The sequence below is a fragment of the Mastomys coucha genome, unplaced genomic scaffold, assembly GCF_008632895.1.
Source record: "Mastomys coucha isolate ucsf_1 unplaced genomic scaffold, UCSF_Mcou_1 pScaffold22, whole genome shotgun sequence".
Taxonomy (NCBI): Eukaryota; Metazoa; Chordata; class Mammalia; order Rodentia; family Muridae; genus Mastomys; species Mastomys coucha.
In genome coordinates this window covers 89,016,379-89,042,777 of record NW_022196905.1, presented here as the reverse complement: position 1 = coordinate 89,042,777, position 26,399 = coordinate 89,016,379, and the positions used below count along the sequence as shown (strand labels likewise).

At 44.3% G+C, this 26,399-nt stretch overlaps 2 protein-coding genes across 2 annotated transcripts in view; both read right to left on the bottom strand.

The window, feature by feature from the left end:
• The window catches only part of Anxa3 (annexin A3), a 48,368-nt gene extending 38,354 nt beyond the window's left edge, over positions 1-10,014 (bottom strand). Inside the window, exons 1-2 of the mRNA XM_031391224.1 lie at positions 9,845-10,014; positions 6,558-6,603 (exon numbers count right to left, since the gene is read on the bottom strand). Of these exons, the coding sequence (XP_031247084.1) occupies positions 6,558-6,572 (15 nt within the window). The 5' untranslated portion in view covers positions 6,573-6,603; positions 9,845-10,014. The remainder of the gene's footprint in view (positions 1-6,557; positions 6,604-9,844) is intronic.
• A 6,342-nt stretch (positions 10,015-16,356) lies between these two features.
• Positions 16,357-26,399, bottom strand: part of Fras1 (Fraser extracellular matrix complex subunit 1) — a 415,397-nt gene continuing 405,354 nt past the window's right edge. Inside the window, exons 71-74 of the mRNA XM_031391220.1 lie at positions 24,087-24,253; positions 22,628-22,833; positions 20,833-20,979; positions 16,357-19,820 (exon numbers count right to left, since the gene is read on the bottom strand). Of these exons, the coding sequence (XP_031247080.1) occupies positions 19,227-19,820; positions 20,833-20,979; positions 22,628-22,833; positions 24,087-24,253 (1,114 nt within the window). The 3' untranslated portion in view covers positions 16,357-19,226. The remainder of the gene's footprint in view (positions 19,821-20,832; positions 20,980-22,627; positions 22,834-24,086; positions 24,254-26,399) is intronic.

The following is a 26,399-nucleotide window of genomic DNA, read 5'->3' as shown; positions in this document are numbered from 1 at the left end:
ATTTTCATGATTGGTGATTAATGTGGGAAGGTCCAGCCCACTGTAGGCAGAGCTACCCTGGCTTGGTGGTCCTATGTGCCATCAGAAGGCAGGCTTAGCAATCTAGTAAAAAGCTCCTTTGTGGCTTCTGCTTCAGTTCCTGCCTCCAGACACTTCACACTGTGATGTACCTGGAAGTGTACAATGAAATAAATCCCTTCCTCCTTGAGTTGATCTTAGTCAAGGCGTCTTACCACAGCAAGAGGAACTGTAACTACAACAGGCTCCTCATTTTACTTGGGGTATAAAGTGAGTTTCAAAGCCAGACCTTTCATCTCCACACTCCTGAATACAGCTGTGTTTCCCACCCATGTGTGAACCCGCAAGGTCAGGAAGAGCAGGAAAGTACTTGGATGTCTCCAACCAAGTAAGAAATGGGTGGTTAGGGCTCCCAGAGCCCTTCAAACTCTACCTGCTGTGGTCTTGCGTTCTCCCTCCTCCTTACTGTTATGACCCAGGCCTGAGACAACCTTAAAATAAGAAGTGGGATGGAGCTCTGAGCTTCTCTCCCACACCAAGCCTCCCTTCAAGACTTATCATGCTTTCCTGGAGTACTTGTCCTACTGAAGGTCTTCTGTAGGTCTCAAGTCTTTCTCTTTCTCTTCAGGACAGCATCCTGGCTGCCGATGCTATACTCTCTTCTGAAGGGTCTCAGCTTCCTTTATATGGGCTTTAACCACTTACCATATCTCTTATTACTTATAAAAAGCACCATCACGGATTCTCTCATCCTGGCACACTGCATCTTCCTTGTGATGACACACAACTGTCTCTCAACTGGAGGAACTACAGAAATGAGATCCAGTGTCCCCATGCGTCAAACCACAAGTCCCTAGCAATGAGGGGAGTGGACAGGCGGGGAAGGGCGGCCACGCTCTAACTGTCCCCAGGAACACACGATTACAGGTGAACTTGACCCACCTGCAGGTTCTGCTTGCAGCATTCACAACACTTCCACCTCTAAGGATCTCCCCTCCCCCACATACACCTTTTTTATGGTTTTGGGGATCAGAGCCAGGGCCTTCTGCCTTGCAGGAAGGCACTTGATCACTGAGATGCATCTCCAACAGCAAAGGTACGTTTTTCATGTCTGATATGTGATTGCCATGTTCAGAATGTCTCATTTAACCCATCTTCATTATATTCGCCTATTTCCCCAGTTCCCTAGTGACTATAGATATAATTTACAGTCAAAGCTTCTAAGCTTTGGCTTTAAGAGAGTGCAGTTTGTGTCATTACAATTTCATTAAAGAAATAAAGGCAGGTAAGGTTTCAGAAACCCAGAGCTTCAAAGTGAGTTGCAAGGTGGTTTAATGAGGTTAAGATTCAGCTTTGTCCTGGCTTTTGGCAAAGAGTTTCAAAAATCCTTGGAATTTCCTGAGTGGCAGGAGTGCCTTTGTTCTGTGCCTGAGGTGACTCCTCATGGTCCTTTGACAGGCTCAGGAAGAGAGCTGGTCACCAGAAAGACCACATGATTTAGATGGCTGGGGTTGGAACAGGCTCCACCTCTCGGGAAGGAAAGGGGTCTAGATATGGAATGCAATGATACAATAACAAGGTAACAGTTTAATCAGTCCTGTCCAGTGAAAACTTTGACCACTGGCTCAAGGAGCTCCCCTGTTGGTCAAGTGCTAATGTGTAAGCAAGGCAATGTGCTCTGATCTCAGTAGAGGGACATGGAGATACACACACACACACACACACACACACACACACACACACACGCAAACACATGCAGAGGTGGGGGACGGAGGAGGGGGTAGGTAGGTGGGTTTTGGTGCCTTCTAAGTTACATTTCAAGAGTAGTTGCTCATTTTTTCCTTTTGGTAAGTGAGTCATTAAGTAGGATTTCAGTTAATATGGTAAAACCATGGGCCATAGGGGCTGCATGAATAACGTAGGCTTTTTATAGTAAACAAAGTTTTGAGATTCCCAGAACTCTTTGAGTTCTCATCTAGGAAAAGAGAAAGACTTAAAGGTCACAGGCACTCAGTTGTCAAGCATGGCTCCCTGCTGTTTTAGCTTTCTTATTTGAAATTAACTCCAGGTAAAAGGAGTATGTCTCTCTCCAGGCAATCTTCACAGCAAGTGTTATTACTCGTGCTGGAATTTGTGACATTCAGCTGGCTAGCGACTCCAACCAGACCCTGGAATAAGAGGCTCCTTACCTTTCTCATGTCTCCTTGATTTTCTCTTTCAGCGCTGAGTTAATAATAAGAGGCTCCTTGCCTTTCTCATGTCTCCTTGATTTTCTCTTTCAGCGCTGAGTTAATTACAATAAACTAACCACACACTGGTAACCTCCCACTGACCCGGAGATGTGTAGGGACGGGCGGCCTAGATCACATATTTGTGCTTGGGTGTGTATTTGCTTTTGTGTGCAAGGAGGAGAAAACACTGAGAATGAGCTCAGCTGCAGCCTAGGACATAAATTCCTTAAATAACAAAGTTCTTAAGTTGTCTTTCAGGGACTGCCTCCAGAGTCCTCTAGGGAGTAGGCTAGAACCAGCTTTATAAAAATGGCCCTGTGCCCAAGTCAGTGTGTCCAGTCAGTGACCTGTTGATGTCAGGAGCTCAAAATCCCCAAGCTCCCAACGCAGCCCATGACAACTTTCCCTAGAGAATCGTGGCTCAGGAAGCTGTGTGATGCCAGTTTCTGCTTGTGCCACACAATGCTAAGACTCCTCCTTTGTACCATCCATTTAGAAAGCAGTCAGTCCACTCCCCCTTCCTAAAAAGCCTAAAAAGCTATGGAGGCAGCTCTGGGCAGCTTAGCTCCTGGAGTCCCTGTCAGTCAACCATGAAATAAAGATATTTTTTTCTCCTCACAGCAACATAGTGCCACAGTACTGGTCTGTATGTCTATGCACCATGTGCATGCCTGGAGCCCACAGCGGCTACAAAAGCCGCTGCACCTTGTATTACACACAGTGGTCATCCATCACTTGAGTACTGGAATTGAACCCAGGTCCTCTAGAAGAACAGCTAATTCACTTAGCCACTGAGCCATTTCCCCAGCCCCTGCTATTGTGTGTTCACAGAAAGTTAACACTCCTGGAACTGGAGAGATGGCTCCTGATGTAACACCAGATCCACATGATCTAACACCTCTGGCCTCCCCAGACTCCTGCACATAGTGTCAGCAAAACTTTGTGTCATAACAGAACTTTCTGATAAGAATATTAAACCCAGAGGTCTGGGGAGGTAGCCTAGTCAGTGAAGAGCTTGCTTTGTGAGCATGAGAGACTGAGGTCAGATCCTCAGCTGCAGTGTGGAAAGCCCTTAGCAGCAGAGTGCCTACGACCCCAGAGCTGGAAGTCAGACACAGGAGTCTTACTGTGTAGTGATCATGTTCTCCACAGGTGAGAAAATTTAAAAGGCAGGAGACATCCTAGACACAGTGGGCAGCAACAGGTAACAAATTTATTATACAAGTAGAGGTATGCATGTGTGGGTATGCACACACACACACACACACACACACACACAGAGAGAGAGAGAGAGAGAGAGAGAGAGAGACAGAGACAGAGACAGACAGAGACAGAGAGAGACAGAGACAGAGAGACAGAGACAGGGAGAGACAGAGAGAGGGAAGGAGAGAGGCACACAGAGAAAGATGCCCTACAGAACAGATCCATTTTGCCTCTAGAGGGCTGGAGGTTTTAAGTAAAAGTTTTGGTGGCCTGAGATGCCCTTTCATTAATTTTGGGTTGACCAGGTTAAACAAAGAAAAGGAATCTAATAGGCCCACAGCTTCAGGTAAATACGGTCAAGACTCAGGATCTGCATTAAACATATTCTATGAGCCTGAGCCTGAATTAGTGAGCCAGAGGGGAGGGACCCTGCTGGTTGGCAAAGCATGCCAGGCTTTTGTCTCAAGTCACAAGTGAGAGAGATGAACCAGAAGTCTGCCATCTTATTGCTAGCCTCCTGGTCTTTCTCCCCTCCACTGTGCTAGATCCCAGGCTCTTGTGGCTTCCATAGCTTCCCAGGCATCCCTCCTCCTAGATCCCAGTTCCTGGCATGGTTTTCCCCCTTCTCCCTACTATACTCCCTCACAGATAGCCCTGGACATAGCCAGGATCCTTCTTTCTCTCTACTGTGGCTCTGGTCTCTACCAGATGCCTCTGGCTCTTCTCTCTCTCTCTCTCTCTCTCTCTCTCTCCTGATCATGGAGTATCTTTACTGTACACTCTTGTTTATAGCCTTGACATATATGCTTACATGTTCATAAGCACTTACATGGACACATACAAGCATATTAAGCCTGCAAAATTATTTTTTGGTAAATCTTAACCAGTCTAAAATGCATAGTTCAGTAGTAGTGAGACTATTCACATTGTTCTGATTTGGCAGGTGTGTATGTGTATATGTTGTGTGTGTGTATATGTGTGTGTGAATATGTGTGTTGTGTGTGCTTATGTGAGAGAGAGAGAGTATATGTGTTGTGTGTGTATGTGTGTGTGTGTGTGTGTTTGGTAGGAATGGCACTAAAGTAGCCCAAGCTGTCCTAGAACTTTTTATGTAGTAGAGAATATCCTTAAACTCCTGATCCACCTCCCAAGTGCTGGGATTATAGGTTTTGTATCACCACGTGCAACAAAACATCCCTCGTATTTGTTCACATAGTACTTAGGGTAAATAGGGTAGGACTTAGAGCCTTAGCACTTGCTAGGTGAGCACTCCACTATGGAGGACCATTGCCAACTGTGTGTTGCTTTACCTTCAATTTTTAGTCAGTCAATAACTGCAACAGGAAACTCGTACCCAGTGTCTCACACTCAACCCAGGTCTCTCTCAGCCTATTAGATGTATCAGTAAACTCCATGCTAATTTTCTAGTGGACCCTGGTTGGCATTTTGAGAAGCCTCTTCACCTGGCTCTGTTGGAGACGGCATAAAGTCAGAGGGCTTTCAGGTACGGAGAGCACTGAGGTTGGCTCTTGACTGCTCGGCACCGCTCCCCTGCATGGTCCACACTTCCGCATGCTTTTCTTTCAACTTCTCTTACTCATAAAATGCATGCTCATGACTTAAAGGCACAAGAGTAGAGAGGGAAACACGAGAAAGGGCCGACTGTCTGAGGTGCCACCTTCCTAGAGAGTTGTCAGTGATGCTCTATATGTCCCTTCCGTGTCCTTTCTTTTAACAGTTTCCTAGGAACAGTTCGAAGGCTCCTCTTGAGTGCATAACTTTTTCTTGCTATTTTTTTCCAGTTACCTACTTCTTAGGTAGAAAATAGTTCCTCCTTCTCCTGTTAGGTGTTTCTTTAGTTCTGAGAGGCTCTGTCTATTTGTGCATCGGACACTTGTAATTCTTTTCACTTGCTACTCTGTGTCTACAGTTTCCCATTGAGCCCATTTTTGAAATTGCTTTAGTCAAGTCATTTGTGTGTTACAGAAATAAATCTGCCTAATGTTCTACAAATGTATCTCCCTGAAGGTTATTTTCTCATTCTACTTACTATGTTGCTGCTACAATTACAAATTTATACATAAACAGATTTAAAAAATCCTTTTTGTCTTTTGCTTTAGGCTTATGGTTGTAATGACCTTCCCCATTCCAAATTAATTCTAAAAGATCCACTTGAACTTTATTTTTTGTATAATTGTGTATTTATTTCTTTATATTATGCATGCAGGTGTGAGTACATGCTATTAGTCATGTGGGAGTATGTGCGTGCAGGTATGTGGAGGCCACAGAACAACACTGAGTTTCATTCCTCAGTAGCTGTTCACCATAGTTTTGAGACAGGAGCTCCCATAGGGACCTGGGGCTTGCCATTGCAAGCATGCTACTAACCATTCCCTAACTTCTCTGTTTTATGAATCTAAAATTTATTTTAATGTAAGAGAGGGAATGGAATATAGATTTACTCCCTCACCCCCACCCCATGAGCTAGAAGTTTCTCTAATTTTGCTAACAGAAGAAACTATCTTTCCTTGTCTGATAATAAATGTTATCTTTATCATTGTGTAGCCTGAGTTACACACTAAATTTATTCTCCATTAAGGCCTCTTTGTCAAGTATGGACCACTATAATACCCTTAAAAATGTTTACTGCCTGTGTGTCTGTAGGAAGGGGATGTTATATGCACATAAATCCAGGTGTCCTTCTGGGGGCGGGGGGTGGGGAGGGCTCCAGGTGGCTGGAAACAGCCTGACATGGAATCTGAGAACTGAAACCCACTCTCTGCATTGACGTGTAGTCTTGAAGCATGACGCCAGCCCCTCTGATACATTTTTACTACTAGTCCTTTTTAGATAAGCTCTCCCTACATTGCTCAGTCTCTCCCCAGACTTGACATTCTGCTGCCTTAACTTTCTGAGTTCTGGAGTTACAGAAACATGCTGCCCGCCACACTTGCTTAGGGTACACCTACTTTATTATTCGTAAGTATGCTCTGACTTTTTGCCATATTTCTATAGTTAAACAGCTTTCAATTTTTTTTCTAGTCGTTGGGCTTTCTGTTTGACTCATATAAGCCATGGTGCTACGAGGGCTTGGCCCTCACTCACCCAGATAGATGCCATGACCCCTCTCTCAAGCCGCGATCACAGTAACCTAGAAAAAAACAAAGAAGTATTAAATGGACAGAGCCACATTGTGATTCGGCACGCCCCATTTTCAGTCCAGCTCTTAGTGTTTAATCCAGAAAGCAGCCGTCAGCAGTCGATGAGAAACTTCTCTGGAAGAGGGTGTGTATCTGACATCAGGAAACCCGTTCCCTGAGCAAGGATTAACTAGGCCTTGACCAATTTCAAACCACCAGCAGAGTCATTCAGGTCTGACCAGCTGTCCTCAGTACACCAGTTAGACAGTGAGAAGTAAGAATCAAAAGTAGAGAAAGGAGATTGACTCAAAGTGGCCCATTGGGAAAAGGAACAAACTAGGAGGCATAGGAACCCCCATGTCTGCCCTCAGGGTAATGACACAGAGCAGGGGACACACACATAGTTAACCAGTACTGCGTAAGACTTCCCTGGAAACTTCCAGTCTTTGAATGCCACCATCTCAATAGTGTGGTAGCAAAAGGAAGGGACTCAGGTGTCCTTTTGCCTCCCTGCCCTCTGCCTTATAACAGCTACAAAGAGAACATGTTGGCTCCGGACCTTTGGGGGCTCCAAGACAGGAAAAATTCAGCTCTGTGTTTCTGGGCCTTACAGGAATGGCTTCTGGAAAGCCTCTTTTCACTTCTTATTTAAATCCAGTAGTGTTGCTGTCTGCAGTCCCAGCCTGTGAGAGGCTAGGGCAGAAGGATCACCTGGTCTACACAAGGACATCAATCTGGAAATGACAATAGAACCGAGAACAGGTTGCCATCATAGGGGAAAGAAAGAGAGAGAGAGAGAGAGAGAGAGAGAGAGAGAGAGAGAGAGAGAGAGAGAGAGAGGAGAAGTTGTTGAAGTTAAAGTTGTTCCTCACTCCTAAACCAAGACAAATTCTAGTTGGGTTTCCTTGCCTGTACATTTAAAAAGATCCAAGCCTATGCAGCTTATTATAAATACCCATGTCTATTCTTTGAGGAGGCCAGGCTAGTCCCAACTAGGTACAGACAGGAAAAGGGTCACTTCCTTGATCCCAGGCACACTTTCCATAAGTAAACATTACTCAGATGTGCTGGCTTACCTCCAGCATTGATTCAGATATACAAGCTGTTCCCACCCATCCTGGCAACAAAATATTCTAAAACTTCAATGGCAGCTCACGGGCAAAGTTTAACGTGAAATCACATTAATAGTCACTGAAGTATTTAGCCCTGATTTTTGCCCATTCTCTGAACCTTTTGTGCTCTCTAGTTAAACGGTTTGACCCTCTAATCTCCCTCCAGAGTGTTCAGAGGGTACAGGATAAGGTTGCTTCTTGTTGTCATATAGAACAGGAATTTCCATTTTGGTCCTGAATGCAGCCGTGTTCAGAGCTGAGAAGTTTCATAAGCAACTGGATCAGGAAGGTCACTTTACCCTCAGCGGTAGATCGTTCCATTGATGGTTTCATAATCTAATGGGCAGTTGGGAAACAATGGAAGCTTAAGGGGTAAGACTCGCTAAAGGGGGCAGATCCTTGACAGTATGCCTCAGAGGTCTCTGTTTTCTCCCTGGCACTGGCCACTCCTGCTCCCTGCTTCTTGGCTCCCATGAGGTGGGCATTGTCCTCTGCCACAAACTCCGTTACCAACATGTCCTGCCTCATGTAGGGTGATTAGCAATGGAACCAGCTGACCTGAACAGAACCATAATTTCTAAAACCATGAGCTAAAAGACGTCTTTCCTCCTTTAAATTCTTCTTCTCAGATATCCTGTCACACAGATGAAAAGTTAACAACACATCTCTTAATGCGAAGCTAATTTGAGTCAGGATTTCCTCATGTGTAAAACAGGGAGATGCCGTAGCTAGTGCTGGGAGAAAATAAGACAGATTATACTGTCAGCCAGCATCTTGTGTTTTCACTAGGTGCCAGGTGACAGGAAAAGTGTGGAAGTGAGTTACACAAAACTGGGGATTTGTGTACTGTTTATCCACAGGTGTATATGAAAGAAATTATTCAATGATTTAGACATAAGCCTCAGAATAACCTAGTTAGGGAGAGAGGCATCATTAACAGCATCTCTCTTTTGCACAGGAAGCTGCAGGGGGCACAGGAAGCTTTAGTGAAATCCCCACCACACAGCTATTGGGTCAACCCAACTGAACTTAGGCATCTAGATTCCAAAGGAATGAACTGTTAGTCCCCATGCCCTGTGGCCCCTGACCCAAACTGATGCTTGGCATTTGTTGATCCAATATAATGTGGAAATTTCTAAGAAGTATTATTAAGCCATCCTTTAAGCTTGTAAAAAGTAAAGAATGACCCCACAGTGCAAGCCAAGTGACCTAACCACAGAGCTTTAAGCCCCCCTCCCTGAAGGGGATTACAGCAGCTACAGCATTTTCTTGTACTTCCTCCTGCTCCAGTTTCTACAGATTTCTCAACACCAACAGATCTGGGGACAGTGGTCTGACTTTCCTTATATTTAAAAAGTACCATTCTAAGGCAGTCTGAAAACTTCCACCTTCAGGAAAACCAGTACCGATTCTTCACAGAGTAACCTTTTAGTCTATGTTTTATGATGTTTGTGGGGAGTAGAAACTGAAGTCTTTCAGGGGCAGAACCTCTTTTCTTGAACACACCTCCTGGGGAAGAATTTTGCCTCCCCCCCCCACCCACCCTGCTCAACTCTCTTCGGCACAGGACCCAGAACTTCTATATAAGGCCATTTGCTATCACAAACCACATACCTCGATACCTCACCTGCTGACTCAAGAGCCAGGGGAGGTGATTCATGTCTAGTGAATAGAATCCTGTTGCAATCAAAGAAAAACGGTGTCTTTTTAAAGAGAAAAACCGAGGTTCCCCAACTCTCAAAGTCCAATACCCTAATTCACCTTTCTCCTACCTACACAAAGTAAAACGAAAATATACTTGGAGGGGAGAAAGCTCTTGGGAGCGGTAGGAAAAAAGTTCCTACATAACTGAGCAGGCACATGAGACCTTCTCCTACCCCTTCTTCATTTAAATGTTTCCAGGACTTTAAGAACCACCCTGGATGTGAGCTTGGGCCTCAAGACCCTAAGTTTGGTAACTTCCTCAGCGAGGCCCTTGAGCTCCTTCGGTCCAGTCTCCTCTATTTCGATAGAAGGGAAGAGGGCTTGGGGGAGGAGAGGGAAGGGGACGGTGCGGGGATCGAGCTGCTCTCACAGACCTGAGGACCGCGCGGGGACCTGCTGCTTAGTGGGTGCAGAGGGGCGGGCGTAGGAAACTTACCCTTAGGGCCGTGGCTGCGAAGCCCGGGAAGAAGCTCTGAGAAGGTGAGCTCTCTGAAAAGATAGCTCCAGGCTAGCTGGTTGGCGACCCAGACCGCGACCGCACCCTTCCTTGGCCCCTCCTCCTGTCTCCACTCACGGACCGCCCAGCACCGGCTCGCAAGTGGCTCTTGGATCCCGGATCCTCTTTGCTCCAGCTCGACCCACCTACCACGCCCCCCCCTTCCCGCAAGCCCTCCCCTTCCCTTACACCCTCCTCCACCCTTCCTCCAAACCCAAACCTGTCTTCTTTTCCTTTCCTTTCCTTTCCTTTCCTTTCCTTTCCTTTCCTTTCCTTTCCTTTCCTTTCCTTTCCTTTCCTTTCCTTTCCTTTCCTTTCCTTTCCTTTCCTTTTCTTTTTTCCCCCTTCAGGGCTTAGCTCGTTTTCTAGACACCATGGGTTCAGAGTTGACAGTCTTCATATGTACACTAAGTAACACTTACCTAGAGAGTTCTTTGTGCCAGGCACCATTCTACATCCCGCATGATAACCATACTGCAAGACAGATGCGATTATACTCTAATCCCCATTTTACAAGTAAGGAGTCACAGAGGCAAGGGAGGTCAAGTCACACACAAAGAATGGCAGAGCTAGATTTTGAGCGTGGGAGTCTCAGGAGTGTCTCTGATAGCCCTGTTGGCTCTAAAGGGAGGACCAGAGTTTAGAAGAAGCACCTTGGTGTTTTAGAGCCCCCTTCGGAACCACAGGTAAGTCAAGGTTTTGTATCAACTCCCCACAAGCTAGAGTCCTCAACTGAAAAAGTGGCTCCATAAAAATAGGATTGTAGGCAGCCTTTAGCGGGTTGTTTTCTTAATTAGCGTCTGAGGTGGGAGGGGCCAGGCTATTGTGAGTGGGGCTACCCCTGGGCTGCTGCCTTTAAGGCAGTGGACTGAGCAAGCCCTGGAGAGCAAGACAGGAATTAGCATTCTTCCCAAGGCCTCTGCGTGAGCGCCTGCTTCCTGTCTTGGCTCCCCCTCTGGGTTCCTGCCCTGACTTCTTTCAGTGGTGGGGTGTGCTGCAGAAGCATAACCTGAAACAAACTCCTTCCTTCCTCCTCAAGTTGCTTTTCGCCATGGTGGGTTTATCCCAGCCATAGGAACCCCAAGACATCCACTTAATATCAGGGCAGCCATGTGTGGAAGAAGTCAGATGGTGTGTGTGTGTGTGTGTGTGTGTATGTGTGTGTGTGTGTGTGTTCACAGGCACAGTGGCATGTGAACTCAGATGGCTAAGCTCAGTGGCAGGTGCCTTTACCTACTGATCCCTGTAGGTGATCTGGTCAGGTTTGAAAACTTAAATGAAATGGCCAGGGTTTTACTAACAAGCTTGACCACATGGAACAGATTGCTGGTGAGGATAAAAAAAAAAAAAAAGTGGTCCGGCCATATGGAAGATAATTAGTTGGTTCTTACAAAACTAAATATACTCTTATTATTCAATCCAGGAATTGCACTTATTGCTGTTTGTCCAAATACCACAGAACCAATGTACTCACTAACAACTACACATGGATATTTGTACCAGCTTTATTCATAGTTGCAGAAATGTGAAAGCAACCAAGACGTCCTTCAATAGGTGGATGGGCAGTAAACTGCAGTACGTCATATAATGGAATTTTATACAGGGCCTCTAACAGGTGAGGCATCAAGCCACAAAGGCACCCGAAATGAATATGGTTAAGTGAAGAAGCCAGCTTGAAAAGGGTGTGGCTCCTACTCTGTGACATTCTAGAAACGACAAAACTATGGAGACATCGACAAGTCTAGTGGTTGCTAAGAGCTGTGAAGGAGGGAGATGTGAGTAGGGGAATAGAGAATTTTTAAAGCAGTAAAACCACGCAGTATGACTCTCTAACAATGGATAACTGACATTATATACTTGTCAAAACATGAACTATATGGTGCCAAGACTAAGCCTTAAAATCTATGGATTCTGGGTAAAATAAGTTAATGTTAATGTGAAACATGCCAGTTTGGTGGAGTATGTTGATAATGGAAGGTGTCATACATATAGGAACAAGGGATGCATGTGAAATCTGCATGCCTTCCGCTTGTGTCTGCCAGGCAAGGAATCTAAACTCGCCTACGATGTTAATATTGATTGTCAGTTTGACGGGATCTAGATTAGTCACATAAGAACCAAACCTCTAGGCATATCTTTGAAGGGACATTTAGATTAGGTTAACTGAAGTGTGACGATCCTCCTTAAATTTAGACCAACGCCATCCCATGGTACAAGATTGAGTAAAAGGCAAGGTGGGCAGCAGTAAGAACCCCCTCCTGCTTCAGGACTGCAGATGCAGCAGAGCCAAGATAAGCTGTCTAATAGGCACACTGTCTTCTTATTGGACGCCTTCATTTAAACTCTCTACATATGTATAGATTTATGTTCTAGGAAGCTTCTGTTGTAGTCATCTTCCTTCCTTCCTTCCTTCTCTTTTTCTTTCTTTCTTTCTTCCTTTCTTTCTCTTTCTTTCCTTCTTCCTTTCTTTCTGTAGTGGCTGTGTAGTGGTAGCTGCAAACACAATTATACACACACACACACAGACACCTGCCTTGCCTCCCAAGTACTAGGATTAAAGGCATGTGCCCAGCTGCAGCTCATATTTTTTAAATAAGGTTTTCAGTGTTGGCTGTCCTCCCTCATAGCCATCTGTGAACCTATGAGCTATAGTAAAAACCAGCCTGAGAAGCCCCACTAGTGCAACAGTGGCATGAACATCATGAGAGCAAATAATCACTTCTTTCTCAATTGAATTTGAGACCGGCTCACAGGATGAAACCCAGGTTACCAGGGCCAAAACTATATGGCTAAAAAGTCATAGGCCTTAGAAAGGAACCTAGTGTAGTACTCTGTCTGCTAAGGAGACACAGTATTAAACCAATTCCTAATGATTTATTGTTAGTTATTGTCTTATTTTTCTATTGCAATGGTAAGACACCATGGCTAAAGCAACTTGTAGGAAGAGTTAATTTGGAACTTATAGCTTCATAGGGTTAGAGTCCAGGCCTATCATGGTGGGGAGCATGGCAGCAGGCAGGCAAGCAGACAGACATGGTGCTGGAGCAGTAGCCAAGAGCTCACATCTTGAGATACAACCATGAGGCAGAGAAGACACTAGAAATGGGTCTTTTGAAATCTCAAAGCCTTTCCCCAGTGACACACCTCCTCCAACAAGGCCATACCACTTAATCCTTCCCAAACAGTTCCACTAGCTGGGGACCAGGCATTCAAACACAGGAACCTAGGTGGGCCATTCTCAGAGCATCACATACTCGTAGGTTAGTGCCTTTCTCAACCTCATTAGAGAAACTACTTTGTGCAGTGGGATCCTGATCAACAGGAAGACTCATCTGGTAAAGATGCAGAGAACCAGAGATTGTAGAGTGCTCAGTCCCCACGCTGGGAATTGATATCATATCCTCTCCTCCCAAGGCTCAGGGATCATTGCAGAAAAAGGAGCAGCAGAGTGCAAAAGCCAGAGGTGGTGGGTGAGGACACTGAGAGGGTGTTTTCTGAATACAAGGCCGCTGCACATACACAGCCGCAGCATGCACCAGACCTGTGTTAGCGCGCACAAGGCAGAATGCCAGCACAGAAAGGAAACGTAAGCAAGCCTCACTTCTAGCTGAGGAGCCTGTGGCGGCTGGTAGCTTCTGGGAAAGAGGGCATCAGTTTGCTTTAAAGAACCTGGCTCCATACTACCTTGAGAACATTTGAGAGCGTAGAGCAGAACAAAATCTATGTGATGGATATAAGAACTAAAAACATCACAAAGTTGGGTGGGGTGGGGGTGGGGGAGGATCTGTTGGGGAAGGGGAGGTAAATATGATCAAAATACCATGTGTGTAATTATTCTCAAAGAATTAACACAAGCTATTTTAAACTGTAAGCGGAACCTAAATAGATAACAATTGGATGCAGTGAGTTAAAAAAACAAAGGAAACACATACTCAAAGTAGTGCTGGGATTGCAGCCATTGCCTGTGCTTAGAGGAGGCCCTGGTTCCATCTCTAGCACTGGAAAGAAGAAGGTATTCTAAATTAATCACTCACTAGTGTTACTATGCTCCTAGGGTTACTTGTGCCTATTGCACGCGCTTGTGGAAATATAGTATAAAATTGTGCTTTCATCATTTAGAGAAACAACGGTGGTAGGATGGAGTATTTACAAACAAAAGCCTGTAAATGCTGTGTGTCAGACTTCCAGTGGCTCTGAAAGCCAGGTGTTTTAAGTTTAAGACCCTTGTATTCAGCTCAAGTGTTTGTACTTATGTTAAAATAAAAGCAAACTGTAACTGAACGTTACCAAGTTTAAAGACTATACATGTTCAAGCAGAAGAGAGACAGTATGCTCAGATCATTTGAATGAAAGAGCTTAATATGGAGTGCGTACAGATGTATGGGCAATGTTACCATGGTCCCCAGGCATCATGGAGTTCCTGAGGACTAGGAAAAGCATGGAATCATTGCTGTCTCCTCATAGCCAAGAGAGGGAAGGCAATATTCAGAACCAATACAAACAGAAACTTTGGAAGAGAGACTGTTCACCCGGGCCTGTGACCCAGAAGGAAACCACAACAAGGCAGGAGGGAATAGCAGCAGCAGACGACATGAAGCTCCTCTTAATTCAGTGGCTCCACATGGCCAATCACAGCCGAAGAAGCCAGTACACAAGGGTGCCTGTCAGTTTCCTGGATCTACTGGTACCAAGCAGTGCTTCTCTTGTTTTGAAACATTTCTCAGTGGGAGGTTTGAGGGTATATCTTAGATCTGGTTTTGAATAACTCTTGGGAATTGTCCCAGAGGCTGGACCCTAATAAACTTTTATCATGTGTTGACTAGTCCTAGAACCTGATTTCTTTAAACCAAAACAGACCTAAGGATGAAATTTCTGCCAGCTTTTAAAGAAAGGCTTGCAGCATGGTTCTGTCATATTATGTTAACTGAGTGATGGGACTCTTTCCGCGCAAGCATCCAATCAGGGTAATAGGAAACGGAAGCCAATAAGTTACTCATGTTCTGCTTTTTAAGGCTTTGAAATTCGGGTATTCATTTGAAATTTTAAAAGAAAATCAGGGCACTTGCTTCAGAATGTTATAGGATGAGGTAGAAATCGTAATGGGGCCACAGTGCTTGGTTGTTTGCCAGCCACACTCAGTCCATCATTTGACATTGTCCCTAGACTGCGACAAGGCTATTAACCCAACCACTATTCTGATGGGCTTTTATCAGATCTCTAGCTCATTTGGGGGAAGTATCTATAATAGACATACATTCTGGTATCCATATATATACATATATATGTATATATATATATATACATGTTAGTTTTTCGAGACAGGGTTTCTCTGTGTAGCCCTGGCTGTCCTGGAACTCACTCTGTAGACCAGGCTGGCCTCAAACTCAGAAATCCGCCTGCCTCTGCCTCCCAAGTGCTGGGATTAAAGGCATGTGCCACCACTGCCCAGCCTGGTATCCTGATATTAAGTCAAGACATACAAATCTATATTGTGGACGTCTCATGATCTATAAGATCCTCAGTTTCATATGGCTGAACATAGTAACATAGTCTAGATATTATTTCCTCCCTCAATTTTCAATTTTCAAATCCCCCATGAGACACTGTAAATTCTAAATGGAGATGAATATTTTGCCATTCAAAATTCCTAAACTTTGTGGCCATGAAATTTCAAGTCTCAGAAGCATTTTTTTTTTTAAATAGCCAATCTTAAAAGTTTAGGAAATGGTTTTTGGAACAGTTCCTTCATGTGCTCTAGAGAAATGCATTCCAAGGCTGAGCGCTGTCAGGTACAGGGTAACAATAGGGGAGTAGGACTTGAAGAGGATTTGAAAATTGCAGCAGGGAATCTAGGGGCCTGGCTATGGATGGCATCCCTTCCCCAGCTTTCATGAAAGTGTGCTGAGTTTTCAGATCTTGCTGAGTTTGCAAATGTGCCAACAGAGCCATGCTGGGCACTGTCCTTGGCAGTGTTTCCTATTATCAGAGGGTAAAGGCACACAAATGCACAAGCTTGCAGAATGACAAAATTGCTTCGGTTCAGTCCTATTCTGTCTCTGCCACTGTGTCCTTTACAAGCCAATAAAGTTATTTGGAGATCAGGTCATCTCCTGGGTGGTGTTTGAGACACTTAGCCATCCTTTGCTTGTGCAACCAAGAAGGGCATAGCCCTGCTCACACTGTATCAGGGATCTTGGGAGGGTTGATGACAACATTCATCCTGCTGTGCTCGCATGGGAATTACGTTATTTCTCTTTGTTCTGACCTTGAAAGCAAAGTTAGATCTGATGCTATGAATTTATTCAGCATCTGGCTTTTAGCAGAGCTGGTACGTTTCAGATTCAAAACTAGTATAGTTTTGCTCTTTTTAAAAAAGCCTCAGGTTGAGAAATGATGTATCAGCTCAGCACAGTGTCTATGATAATGAGATGAATAATGAAAAAAGAACAGAGTCAAGCAAACAAAGGACAACCAGGCCGTCATTTATTATTGATACAAATTTATATAGTGGCATATGCTATTGGAGAAATCAGAAACTCATAACACACAAATTCATACTGGAAATACAAAAAAAAAAAAAAATCATTTGAGGGTCAAGAACACGGATTGACAGCACCACAAATGTTTTCCTCAGTCTGAGCAGGGGAGATCCAGGAATAACAAAAACCTACAGGAGACCAAGAACGCTTACTGTTAAGATTGTGCAAACACTTTCCCACACAATTTCCCATCCTGCAATAGGAACCTGCAGGAGTTTTTCAAAGACCTTGGTACAATAAAGGGGCAGGCAAGGCGGAAAAATGGTGCCGAGGCTTACTTCTTTTGACCTTCGCAGCCAGCACCTGGCGGCAAGGAGCAACCCTGCCGAGGGTTTTTTCTGTTCTTCTCACCTGAAGGTATGATCTCAAAGGTTAGTAAAAACACACACAAGGCATTAGTGAAGAAGTAAGAAACGCTGAAAGCAAAGCTTTCACTGAAATAGAATCCACATTAGTCATCAAATTATCCAGTCCCAAAGATGAAGTACAAAACGTAAATGATATGAACGATTCAACATCACTCAAAAGGCAAATCTCAGCTCTCCATCTCTTAACGCTTCCTGCGTCAGAGATGGGCATCCACGAGAGAAGGCTGGCTTTTAATACAGTGTCTTATGGCCGAGGCTGGGAGGCAGAGTTATTTCAGGAGCTGTTCTTTCACCAAGAGTTCACCATGTCCAGGTCCGCACAGGCGTGTAAAGGAAAGTGTGTGTGTGTGTGTTGAAAGTCCCCGCTCTAATGTGTGAACATCCTGGCAGCAGAAGGTGTGACCAGTAATGAGCCAGTAGGAAGCTGCTCTACAGATGATTGGCTCCCGGTCTGTGCTCTAGCCCTCTCAGTTGTCCTGGAGATTCAGGGCGTGGCTCATCAGCTTTGCTGCGCGAGATGGGTATCGATTCCAGATCTTGAAGCGATTCCAGAATTTCTGCCCTGATTTATGCAAGCTGGTCTGAAGTAGCACCTGACCAGCCAGGAATTTCTGGGCTCAACCAACCTCTCCTGCCCTGAACACACTATATTACTCTCGAAATGTGAAATCTGCTTTCCTCCAAATCTCCTGTTCCTGAAGCCAACATGCAGCTTATGCATTACCGCAATCATTTCTGTTCCTGACTCCTCGGAAACACCACCAGCCACACCCACCTAAAAGTGTGCTTTATTTTTTTCTCAGTTGAAGGACTATTTGGCAATCCAAATACAATAGTGACTATATCTAAACACCCTGTAATACTGCCAGCATAATATCTCACCTCCTCTTCCTCAATTTACTCTTTATCACTCACTCGGCACACCATCCATTCATTCACTCAACAAACATTTCTGGCATGCTTGTAATGTGCAAGGCACTGCTGAAGAATGAAGAGCTGTGTGTGGCTCACGCAGCCTCTGCTTTCGAGCTTGGGGGTCTGCAGAGTTGCCTGTAAATTTTTCATGGTTCATTCTTTCTAGATTTTAGGAGTCTGGAATGTTCTCAAAGAGTATGGGCCATTTCTATACAGACAGATACTATACAACACAGATGCTCTGTGATTTACCACTGATAGGATGTGCCATGCACCGGAAAAGCATTCGCTTCTGGCTAATGGAATTGTGCCTCTGGTTAAAAACACAATGTGCATGGTTCAGATTTTACCAATAAAGTAGAAACAAAAAGAAAACAAAGGCAAGTCGTGTGCATACCACTCACAGAATATTCAAGTCGATATTTGAACACTATGCTATGTAAAAGCCACATGTATGTGGGTTGTCATGTACTGGTGTGGGAGAAATTAAGAGCCTGAGCTACCAGAAAAGAACCCCCAGAGAGAAGTCCCCGGACTATCGCACCAGGGACAGTGCCTCTATCTGCTGTGTAACACACAGCAAACAGGCCCCATGTGTACCTGTTAACTCTGGTTTCATTTCAACCTCTAGGAAATTCACTTACTCAAATGATTCACTTACTTTCCAAAAAAACAAAACAAAACAAAACAAAAACAAAAACCACTAACAAAATTAAAAACCCCAAACACATGAGCTCCCATTGCATTGATTAACCACAGAGAGCCTGGGGAAGTGCGGCTGAGTTTGAAAAGTATCTCTGGCATGCAGAGGCTGCGGAACTCTGCAGCACTCTTCATCACCTTGGCTGGAGTCCTCCCCCTTAAGTACAGACAGACAAGCACTCCAGTCTAAAGCATGTTGTGATCCCCCTTCAAAAAGGGCTCTAGAAAAGCCAAGTGTACTTAGAGGCCAGGCCGCTTAGGACAGCAAGTGGAAACAGTGCACAGATGTCTACGTTGTGCTGATTAGAATTGTTAATGGAATCTGTGTGTCAGCATTCTGTATTCTGTGTCTAGAAGTCCAGCAAAGCCCACACAGAAGAAAGCCAGGGCAGAGGAAGAAACCGAAGGCTTTGTACTCTCAGATACCTGCTGCCCACGGAGCCCAGCTTTCTCGATCCAATCAGTGAAGCTAATTGTCCAGTGTCTGTCCTAATTCTAACACACTTCTGCGGTCAGCCTTACATAGTTGAGCCGCTCTTTGTGGCCACTGAGACTGTTACATGGACCTGTAGGCACAGCCCTGCTCTGACACTCTGGGCAGACGGGGTGTCTCAGGGGTTCTGTCTCATGAGGTAGCTCAGTTGTGAGTTGATGCATGCGATGTGTGCTGTCTGCCTCTCAAAGCTAGTTTTCCCTTTTTTTTTTTTATATTTGAAAGATTATAAAAATACCAGTATTTCTCCCCGTTTTATAAAAAGGATTTTAGAAAAAAAGAAAAGTACACCTCGGTTCTTCTCATTAAACTTCTGTCCCATCTTGTAAATTGTTGTGGACTCTGACCTCCAGATTCAACTTTTTTACTTTAGCACCTTTGAGAGTATAATATCCCTCATTGTCACTTAGTATGTTGACATTGCGCACGGTACAGTACTGTCTGTTGGCATTCTTCTCCACCTTGTCTGTGTTTCTCTTGGTTACATCCACCTTGGTATTCAGGGGATACTCCTCCAGAGGACACTCTGGAGGCTGTTTCTTCTTTTGCTTCTGGCATTTCCTGGTGATGAAACAGGCCACCAGAAACAGCAACAGGAGAAGCATGAGAGCAGCCAGGGCACTGCCGATAGAGGCTCCGGTTTGTGACAGGGAAGCAGCTATAATGGGCTCCTGCATCTCCAGGTTCAGGGACTTCATGTTGGTGCCGTTCTTGACTTGGTCTCCTTCATTGTCATAGATGAGGGAGTCATCAAGAGACAACCAGCCGCTGGGGTCCACCAGGTCCCTTCGGTGGCGCCTCAGAGAGGCCATGAGAGAGCGCTGGACCCGAGGCCTTGAGATGCTGTCAGGGCCAATGATATAGATCACCTGGAGATACCACTGGTGTCCTGCTTCCACCTGCAGGAAGAAAGAGATGGAGACAAGACACATGTTATCCAGAGGGCATTTCAGAAGAAAGGAAATTGAAGGACATTTGCTATGATAGTACTGGACAAAGAAATGGTCTTAATTAAAGTATTAACAATGGATGCTCTAGGTCCTAAAATGCAGGGAACTGAATGAAGGGTTAGGAATTCTGCTTCATTTCCAGATTACAGCAATCTTGGGCATACACATTCTTGTCTATCTCCTTACTCATGTGGAATAGTCTAATTTATTTCATGGTCTCTTTAGCTAAATGAATGCTTATGAAGTACTGGTCTTTATTGATAGCAGTGAAATAATACTGTTAGCTACCACATTTATTCTCTATGCTCTTTAATCGCTCCTTATGCTAACTTACTACTTACTGATGAACTTCAGTTAAAATGGAGTCATACAACAAATTCTCACTAAATGACTTAATATACAGATTCCTAACAAGAATTTGCTGAACTTGAACACTTCCTGGATCACCCCCATGAGGAGGACCATAGAGCATTTGATTGCCTCCTCATCTGGCCGTCTGGGAATGCTTCATGGCTTTGAAATAGCTTCAAAAGATTAGTGATAGTTCTGAAACCCAAGGTCATGGATAGCTACTTGGAAACAGAAAGGATGATACAAAATTTGACCTTGTTCATTCATGTTTGTTGCTAGAACTTAAGGTATTTCCCCCATTTAATGCCGAACATTTGCATCTCTAACTCCAGCATTATACTTATGACTTTGTTCAGTGTTCTCTCAATGCCTGTGAAATCAGCTTGTTCAGCAGACAGCCCCAAAAGTAGCAATTTAAAAGAACACAGGAAAAAAAAGCAGAGCAGTCCAAGTACTGATGGACAATGACAGATACTCAGATGCAAATCCAAGAATTTTATCCTTGCATTGGTCTACTGGGGATAGGGAACACTTGTGAGTAAAGGATAGGTTTAATAACAGTGCAAAAGGTCTTCTGGCGAGAAGGCTATCAAAAGAAACAGAGAGTCACCTTATAGAGGGCATCTACTTTGAGGGTAAATCCATCCACACCCGGCATGCTGCTGACCACCTGGAAATCTGGCAACTCAGAAGCGAAGTGGGCCTCGAAAGGCACATCATGGAAGTACTTGTCAGTGACCTCTGGCTGGCTGCGGTCCTAGGATTGAAAAATGCAAGACACAGGCATTTGAAAGGCAATCCTGGGAAGAGAGGGGTGTTCTCCTCTCCTTTCATGAGTTGAGTGAAGAGAGTGTGTGCTGTGCAAGTTTTCTCTCCAAGTCAGTGCTGCCTCTGGATACCACTAAAGGAGGATTCTGGAAGGCTCTATCTAATCTCTTTCTCACAGACCAAACTTACTTAATTGTGTTTGTGTGTGTGTGTGTGTGTGTGTGTGTGTGTGTGTGTGTGTGAGATATATTTTTTTTTGGACAGAGTTTCTCTGTGTATTTTGATGTTGTTAGTCATCCACAAAGCCCTTGACAAGAGTCTTGTGGATGAATTTATTTTGCTTATTCAAAGGTTGAACATATACAGCCGACCACTGGTTTTCAAGTTACTTGGTCATAGGACTCTTTCCATAGTTAAAATCCAAACATCTCAAAGAACTTCTATTTATGTGATTTTCTTCTATCAAGAGTTACTATGTTAAATGTTAAACCTAAACAATTAAATAAAACACTCCTGTATTCATTTTAAATTTACAGTGAAAAGTTCATTACATGCTGACCTAAATAAGATAATTTTTAGTGAAATATGCTCACATTCATCTCTTTCCCCAAAGAGATATGGTTTTGTGAGATTCTCCTATCTATCACAGAGATCGATAGATGATGTATGCATGCATGTATGTATGTATGTATGTATGTATATGTATGTTGTATGGACATGTTCACGTAGGGGTGGGTACTTGTGTGTGGGTTCCTAACATTGATGTTGGATGTGTTCCTCAATCACTCCTTCACCTTATTTTTGACTTGGGTTTTTCACCGAAACTGGAGTTCCTTGACTGGCTGGCCAGTGAGCTGCAGATATCCTCTTGTGCCTGTCTCCCCTGTCGGGTATTATAGGTAGCCACTCTTTATGTTGGTTCTGAGGCTCAAACTCAGGCCCTCATACTTGAATGGCAAGCACTTTACTGACTGAGTTGTACTCACTCCCTGCCCTGGATATTCTTCAAACCTTGGTGATGTTTTCTTCTTTCTCCTCCTTTTCTTCCTTCTTGTTCAATATTGTGTGTGTGTGTGTGTGTGTGTGTGTGTGTGTGTGTGTATATATTGTATGTATGTACACATGCATTCGAGTGCTTAAGGAGAAGGCCTGTGCCAGAAGAGGGCATTAGATTCCCTAGCGGTTGTGAGCTTCCTGATATGGGCTATGGGAACCAAACTGAGTCTTCTGCAAGAATAATACATGTTCTTATTCGCTGAACCATCTCTCCAGCTCCCAAGGACAACATGGAATCTGAATTGTATTACTAAACTTTCTGGTGAGGATGTGCCTGTGAAAGGCCAGGATACCATTGTATTAGGAGAGCAATTTTAATGGTGTGGACTCTTGGAAGGAGTCTAAGTGCCACTCAGGGCCTTTGATCCAACTTGAAGAACCGCTGGCTTAGAGTTTCCTCTTTCTGGAATATCAACAACAGCATATCTTGCCACCCACCATAACCAGTAAGTTGGAAATGTGGTAGGTAATTGAACAGAGAGAAAGAACAATAAAAACAAAAGAAACTGTTTTCTTCAGGATTCACAGCCAAGATGGTGTCTCCCTGGCTGCTCCTCTGCATTAACATAATGAGGGCATACCAGCAGCAGGAATCTGTGCTTCAGGTGCTTATTTGGCTGAATGCATCCGTACTGTGGCCCTTCGTTGTAGATTGTCCCCGTAGGGTCAAAGAAAGGCACGTAGCCATCCTTGCCCGTACAAAGATAGACTTTCTCCAGCTGCAGTTTGTAGGCAGAATGAAGGCTTTGTTCTGGATTCCAAAGGACGCGGCCATAGAGGATCTGACCTGGAAAGATTGAGAGGCATCAACCAGATTGGACTTGGAGGTTAAAGAGAAAGATGTGTCAAAGGCAGAGAGGACTTAATACACTTCCACGGAGTGAAAAGTGCCTTTTCTGTGAAGAGCTCTGATTCTACCTGCCTCTGAAATAGACATTTACCATTTATTGCTCCCCTAATTCATTAATATTACTGAAGCATTTATGATATAACAACCACTCAGCTCTGTAGGAGGGATACAGGGGTGAGTGAGATGTAAATGAGGGGACAGAAATGAGAGCAAATAGATTAATAATATTTATTTATAACATTTATCAAATTCAGCAATTGCTACAAACTATACTAAACTTTTGTCATGCAGTAAAATGCATGGGGTGCTTACAGTCTTCTAGCCGAGGAGACCGGGGCACCAGGTGGCCGAGTGAATTGTTAAAAGTCACCATAATTGCAAGTGGTGAAGGTAGGATTGAGACTGGGGGTACTTTGCCTTGTTGACTCACTCTGACGGCATGTACGAGACTGTACATCACCCGCTGTGGCAAAGGGAAGGGCTTGGTGTTAAAGGAGTGTAGAGCTAGCATGGAATCTGCTTTGGGAGAGGTGTGGAGGGGCGTGAGGAGAGGTGATCTTTGAGCTGCTCCTGAAACACGAACAAGCATTTGTCAGAACATTTCAGGGATGCAGACAGTGTAGAATACTCTAGGCATAACAAAGCACTGAGTTGGTGGGAATCCTAGTGTGGGAACTTTCTTTTAAGGTATCTCATGTGGTCTCAAGTTCTTTATAATTTTTTTAAATTTAATTCTTGTTGACCTTATTTAGTTCTTCCATGAGCCCAAAAGATAGGCCTGCTATTGTTCCCTTAAGTAACCTAAGCCAGGGAGTTTCTTGATGCTGGAAATATAGCCAAGAGCCAATAGGGGTGCTACTGAAATCTCTCCAGGGAATCCTGAGGTCACTTACCCAAGTTAGACACCCTGTTAGACCTGTGTTAGAAATGCCAGTTCTCTTACCACCCACACCAGTGCTTTCCCATGATGCAGCACTGCCAGTCACCAGAACACTGGGACTGTGATGTCATTTATAAATTGAAGGAAAAATGTGGGTCCTTTTTCTTACTTCTACCTTACCTGCCCTGGAGTGGAGGCCTGGGAGATGTTCCCTGAAGAGCTAGCTGCCTAAGGTATGGATAAAGACATGCATCCCGCCCCAGGATGCAGGCAGAGCCACTCACTGCAGCCAGAGAAGCCACTCACTCACCTTTGGAGAAGGCTCCTTTGTAATCCATCTCTGCCAGTGACATATCAGACGTGTTGGGATCCATCAGGAATACCTTCTCGTTATTGCAGAGCTGAAATTCAGTATTGAGAGAATACACAACTGGCACAGGGCGGTTGGTCTGCTGGAACGCAATGGGTATCAGGAACCTAGATGTGGGAGGAACGAGAGCCACTTGAGGTCAGGGTCAACTCCCCATGGGCGCCTGAGTTGTCCTCTCTGCCTGGCCTTCTTGGTGGTGCACGAAGCTTCGCTGTGGGTACTGACCATTTTCTGACTGTCTTCGGAGGATATCTGCTCCTTTATTCTTTTTTTTTATTTTCAAGACAGTGTTTCTCTGTGCATCCTTGGCTGTCCTGGAACTCACTCTGTAGACCAGGCTGGGCTTGAACTCAGAAATCCACCTGCTTCTGCCTCCCAAGTGCTGGGATTAAAGGTGTGTGCTACCACTGCCCTGCCCTTTATTCATTTTTAATTTTGGGGGCAGGGTCTTATGTAGTTGAGGACAGCTTTAGTATTTCCTTCCTTTTTTTTCAGCCATACTCAGTTTCTATCCTGCTGAGATCATTTCAATACTCTGCCAACTGAAGCACACCCTAGCCCCAGCCTCAGCTTCTCAGGGTAATGTAGTTCTTTGGTACCAGTGGCGCTGCTTTCCCTCAAAGAGTGTGCATGAGTATGTATGTGTGTGTGAGTGTATGCGTGTGTATGAATGTGTACGTGTGTGTGAGTGTGTGCATGTGTGTGAGTGTGTGTGTGTGTTTGTATGTTAGTGTGTGTGTACATGTGTGTGAGTGTGTATGTGAGTGTGTGTATGTGTGTGAGTGTGTGCATGTGTGAGTGTGTGTGTATGAGTGTGTGTGAGTGTGTGTGTGAGTGTGTGTGTGAGTGTGAGAGTGTGTGTGAGTGTGTGTGTATGAGTGTGTATGAGAGTATGTGTATGCATGTGAGTGTGTGAGTATGTGTATGATATGTGTAGGATGAATGCACATATGTATGTGGAGCATGTGCCTATGTATCCACATGTAGAGGCCAGGGCTAATGTTAGTTGCTTTCCAACTCTCTGTTGCATAAAAAATATATTGTATGAAAAAAGATTAATTAAAGAAAAGATAGAGGGGGGATAGAAGAAAGTACTCAGTATTAACTACTCCCGGTGTGCACAAATGCCCACATGTAAAGGTGCATACACGAATATATGCAAATACACATATACACATGTATACACACAAATAACAACAACAACAACGAAAAAACAGGGAGAAACTGAAAGCACTGGAGGCTGTTAGAAAGTGACATGAAGCTCAATCATAAGACAAACCAGGGATTTTAAGAAAACTATCCTGTAAGAGGGTCACTTGGGTAGGAAAAGGGAGAGTTTCTGCAGAGGGAATGCTGTGAGCGTCTGGACAGGACCGGTCAGTTGCCATGGTGGTGCGGCCCTTTAACCCGGGACTTGGGAAGCTGAAGCATGGAGACTACATTTACATCCAGCCTGGGCTACATAGGGAGGTCAAATCCAGGCTGGCCCACCCAGCAAGACTCTTTCTCAAAAACAAAGCAGAAAACCCCCAATAAAATAAATAAAAAACAAAACCCCCAAAGCATTGGGAATATTCTGTTCTTAAGATTGGGGCTAAAGACACATTGGTTGCATATATATTCCCTAGAATGTCTAAAGAATTTTATAACTAAACTTCTTTTAGTGAAGAATAAAATTGTTTAGCATGTCCCAACAGATTACATGCCCGTGTTCTTTGTGACTTTCCTGTCACTATCCCTCCTCTGTGCAGCTGACTTAGATAACTTTGAAGCGTTACTCCATCCATCAGTTATGGTGTTTAACATCCAGACAGGTAAACCATCTAAATCTTTACCTCCCTGTCCCTTGATTTCCTTGATGGCTTGTTCCTAACAGCAGCCATCTGCTTTCCTATCGCTACTATGGACAAGCGCCCCAGGTTCCACTTTCACCTTGCTCGCTGCCTATTGTCTTTTCAGCTCCTCCTATGTCTCTTATTATACCATTAATTCTTCAACCCACTGCAGGCCATTCCTGAATGCTCTTACCAGAGTATAAAGGACCCAGGACACTTCACACAGTCATGGTACACAGAAATGTCCACTCATCATTTGGGAAAATAGCCTGCTAACTTCTTAAGTTCAATACACACCTACCATATGATCCAGCTGTCTCACTCCTAAGTAGTTACATAAGAAAACACAAAACATGTGTTCACATAGGCCTTGTGCATACATATTCAGGGTATATTTATTTAAAAATAGTTCAAAGTT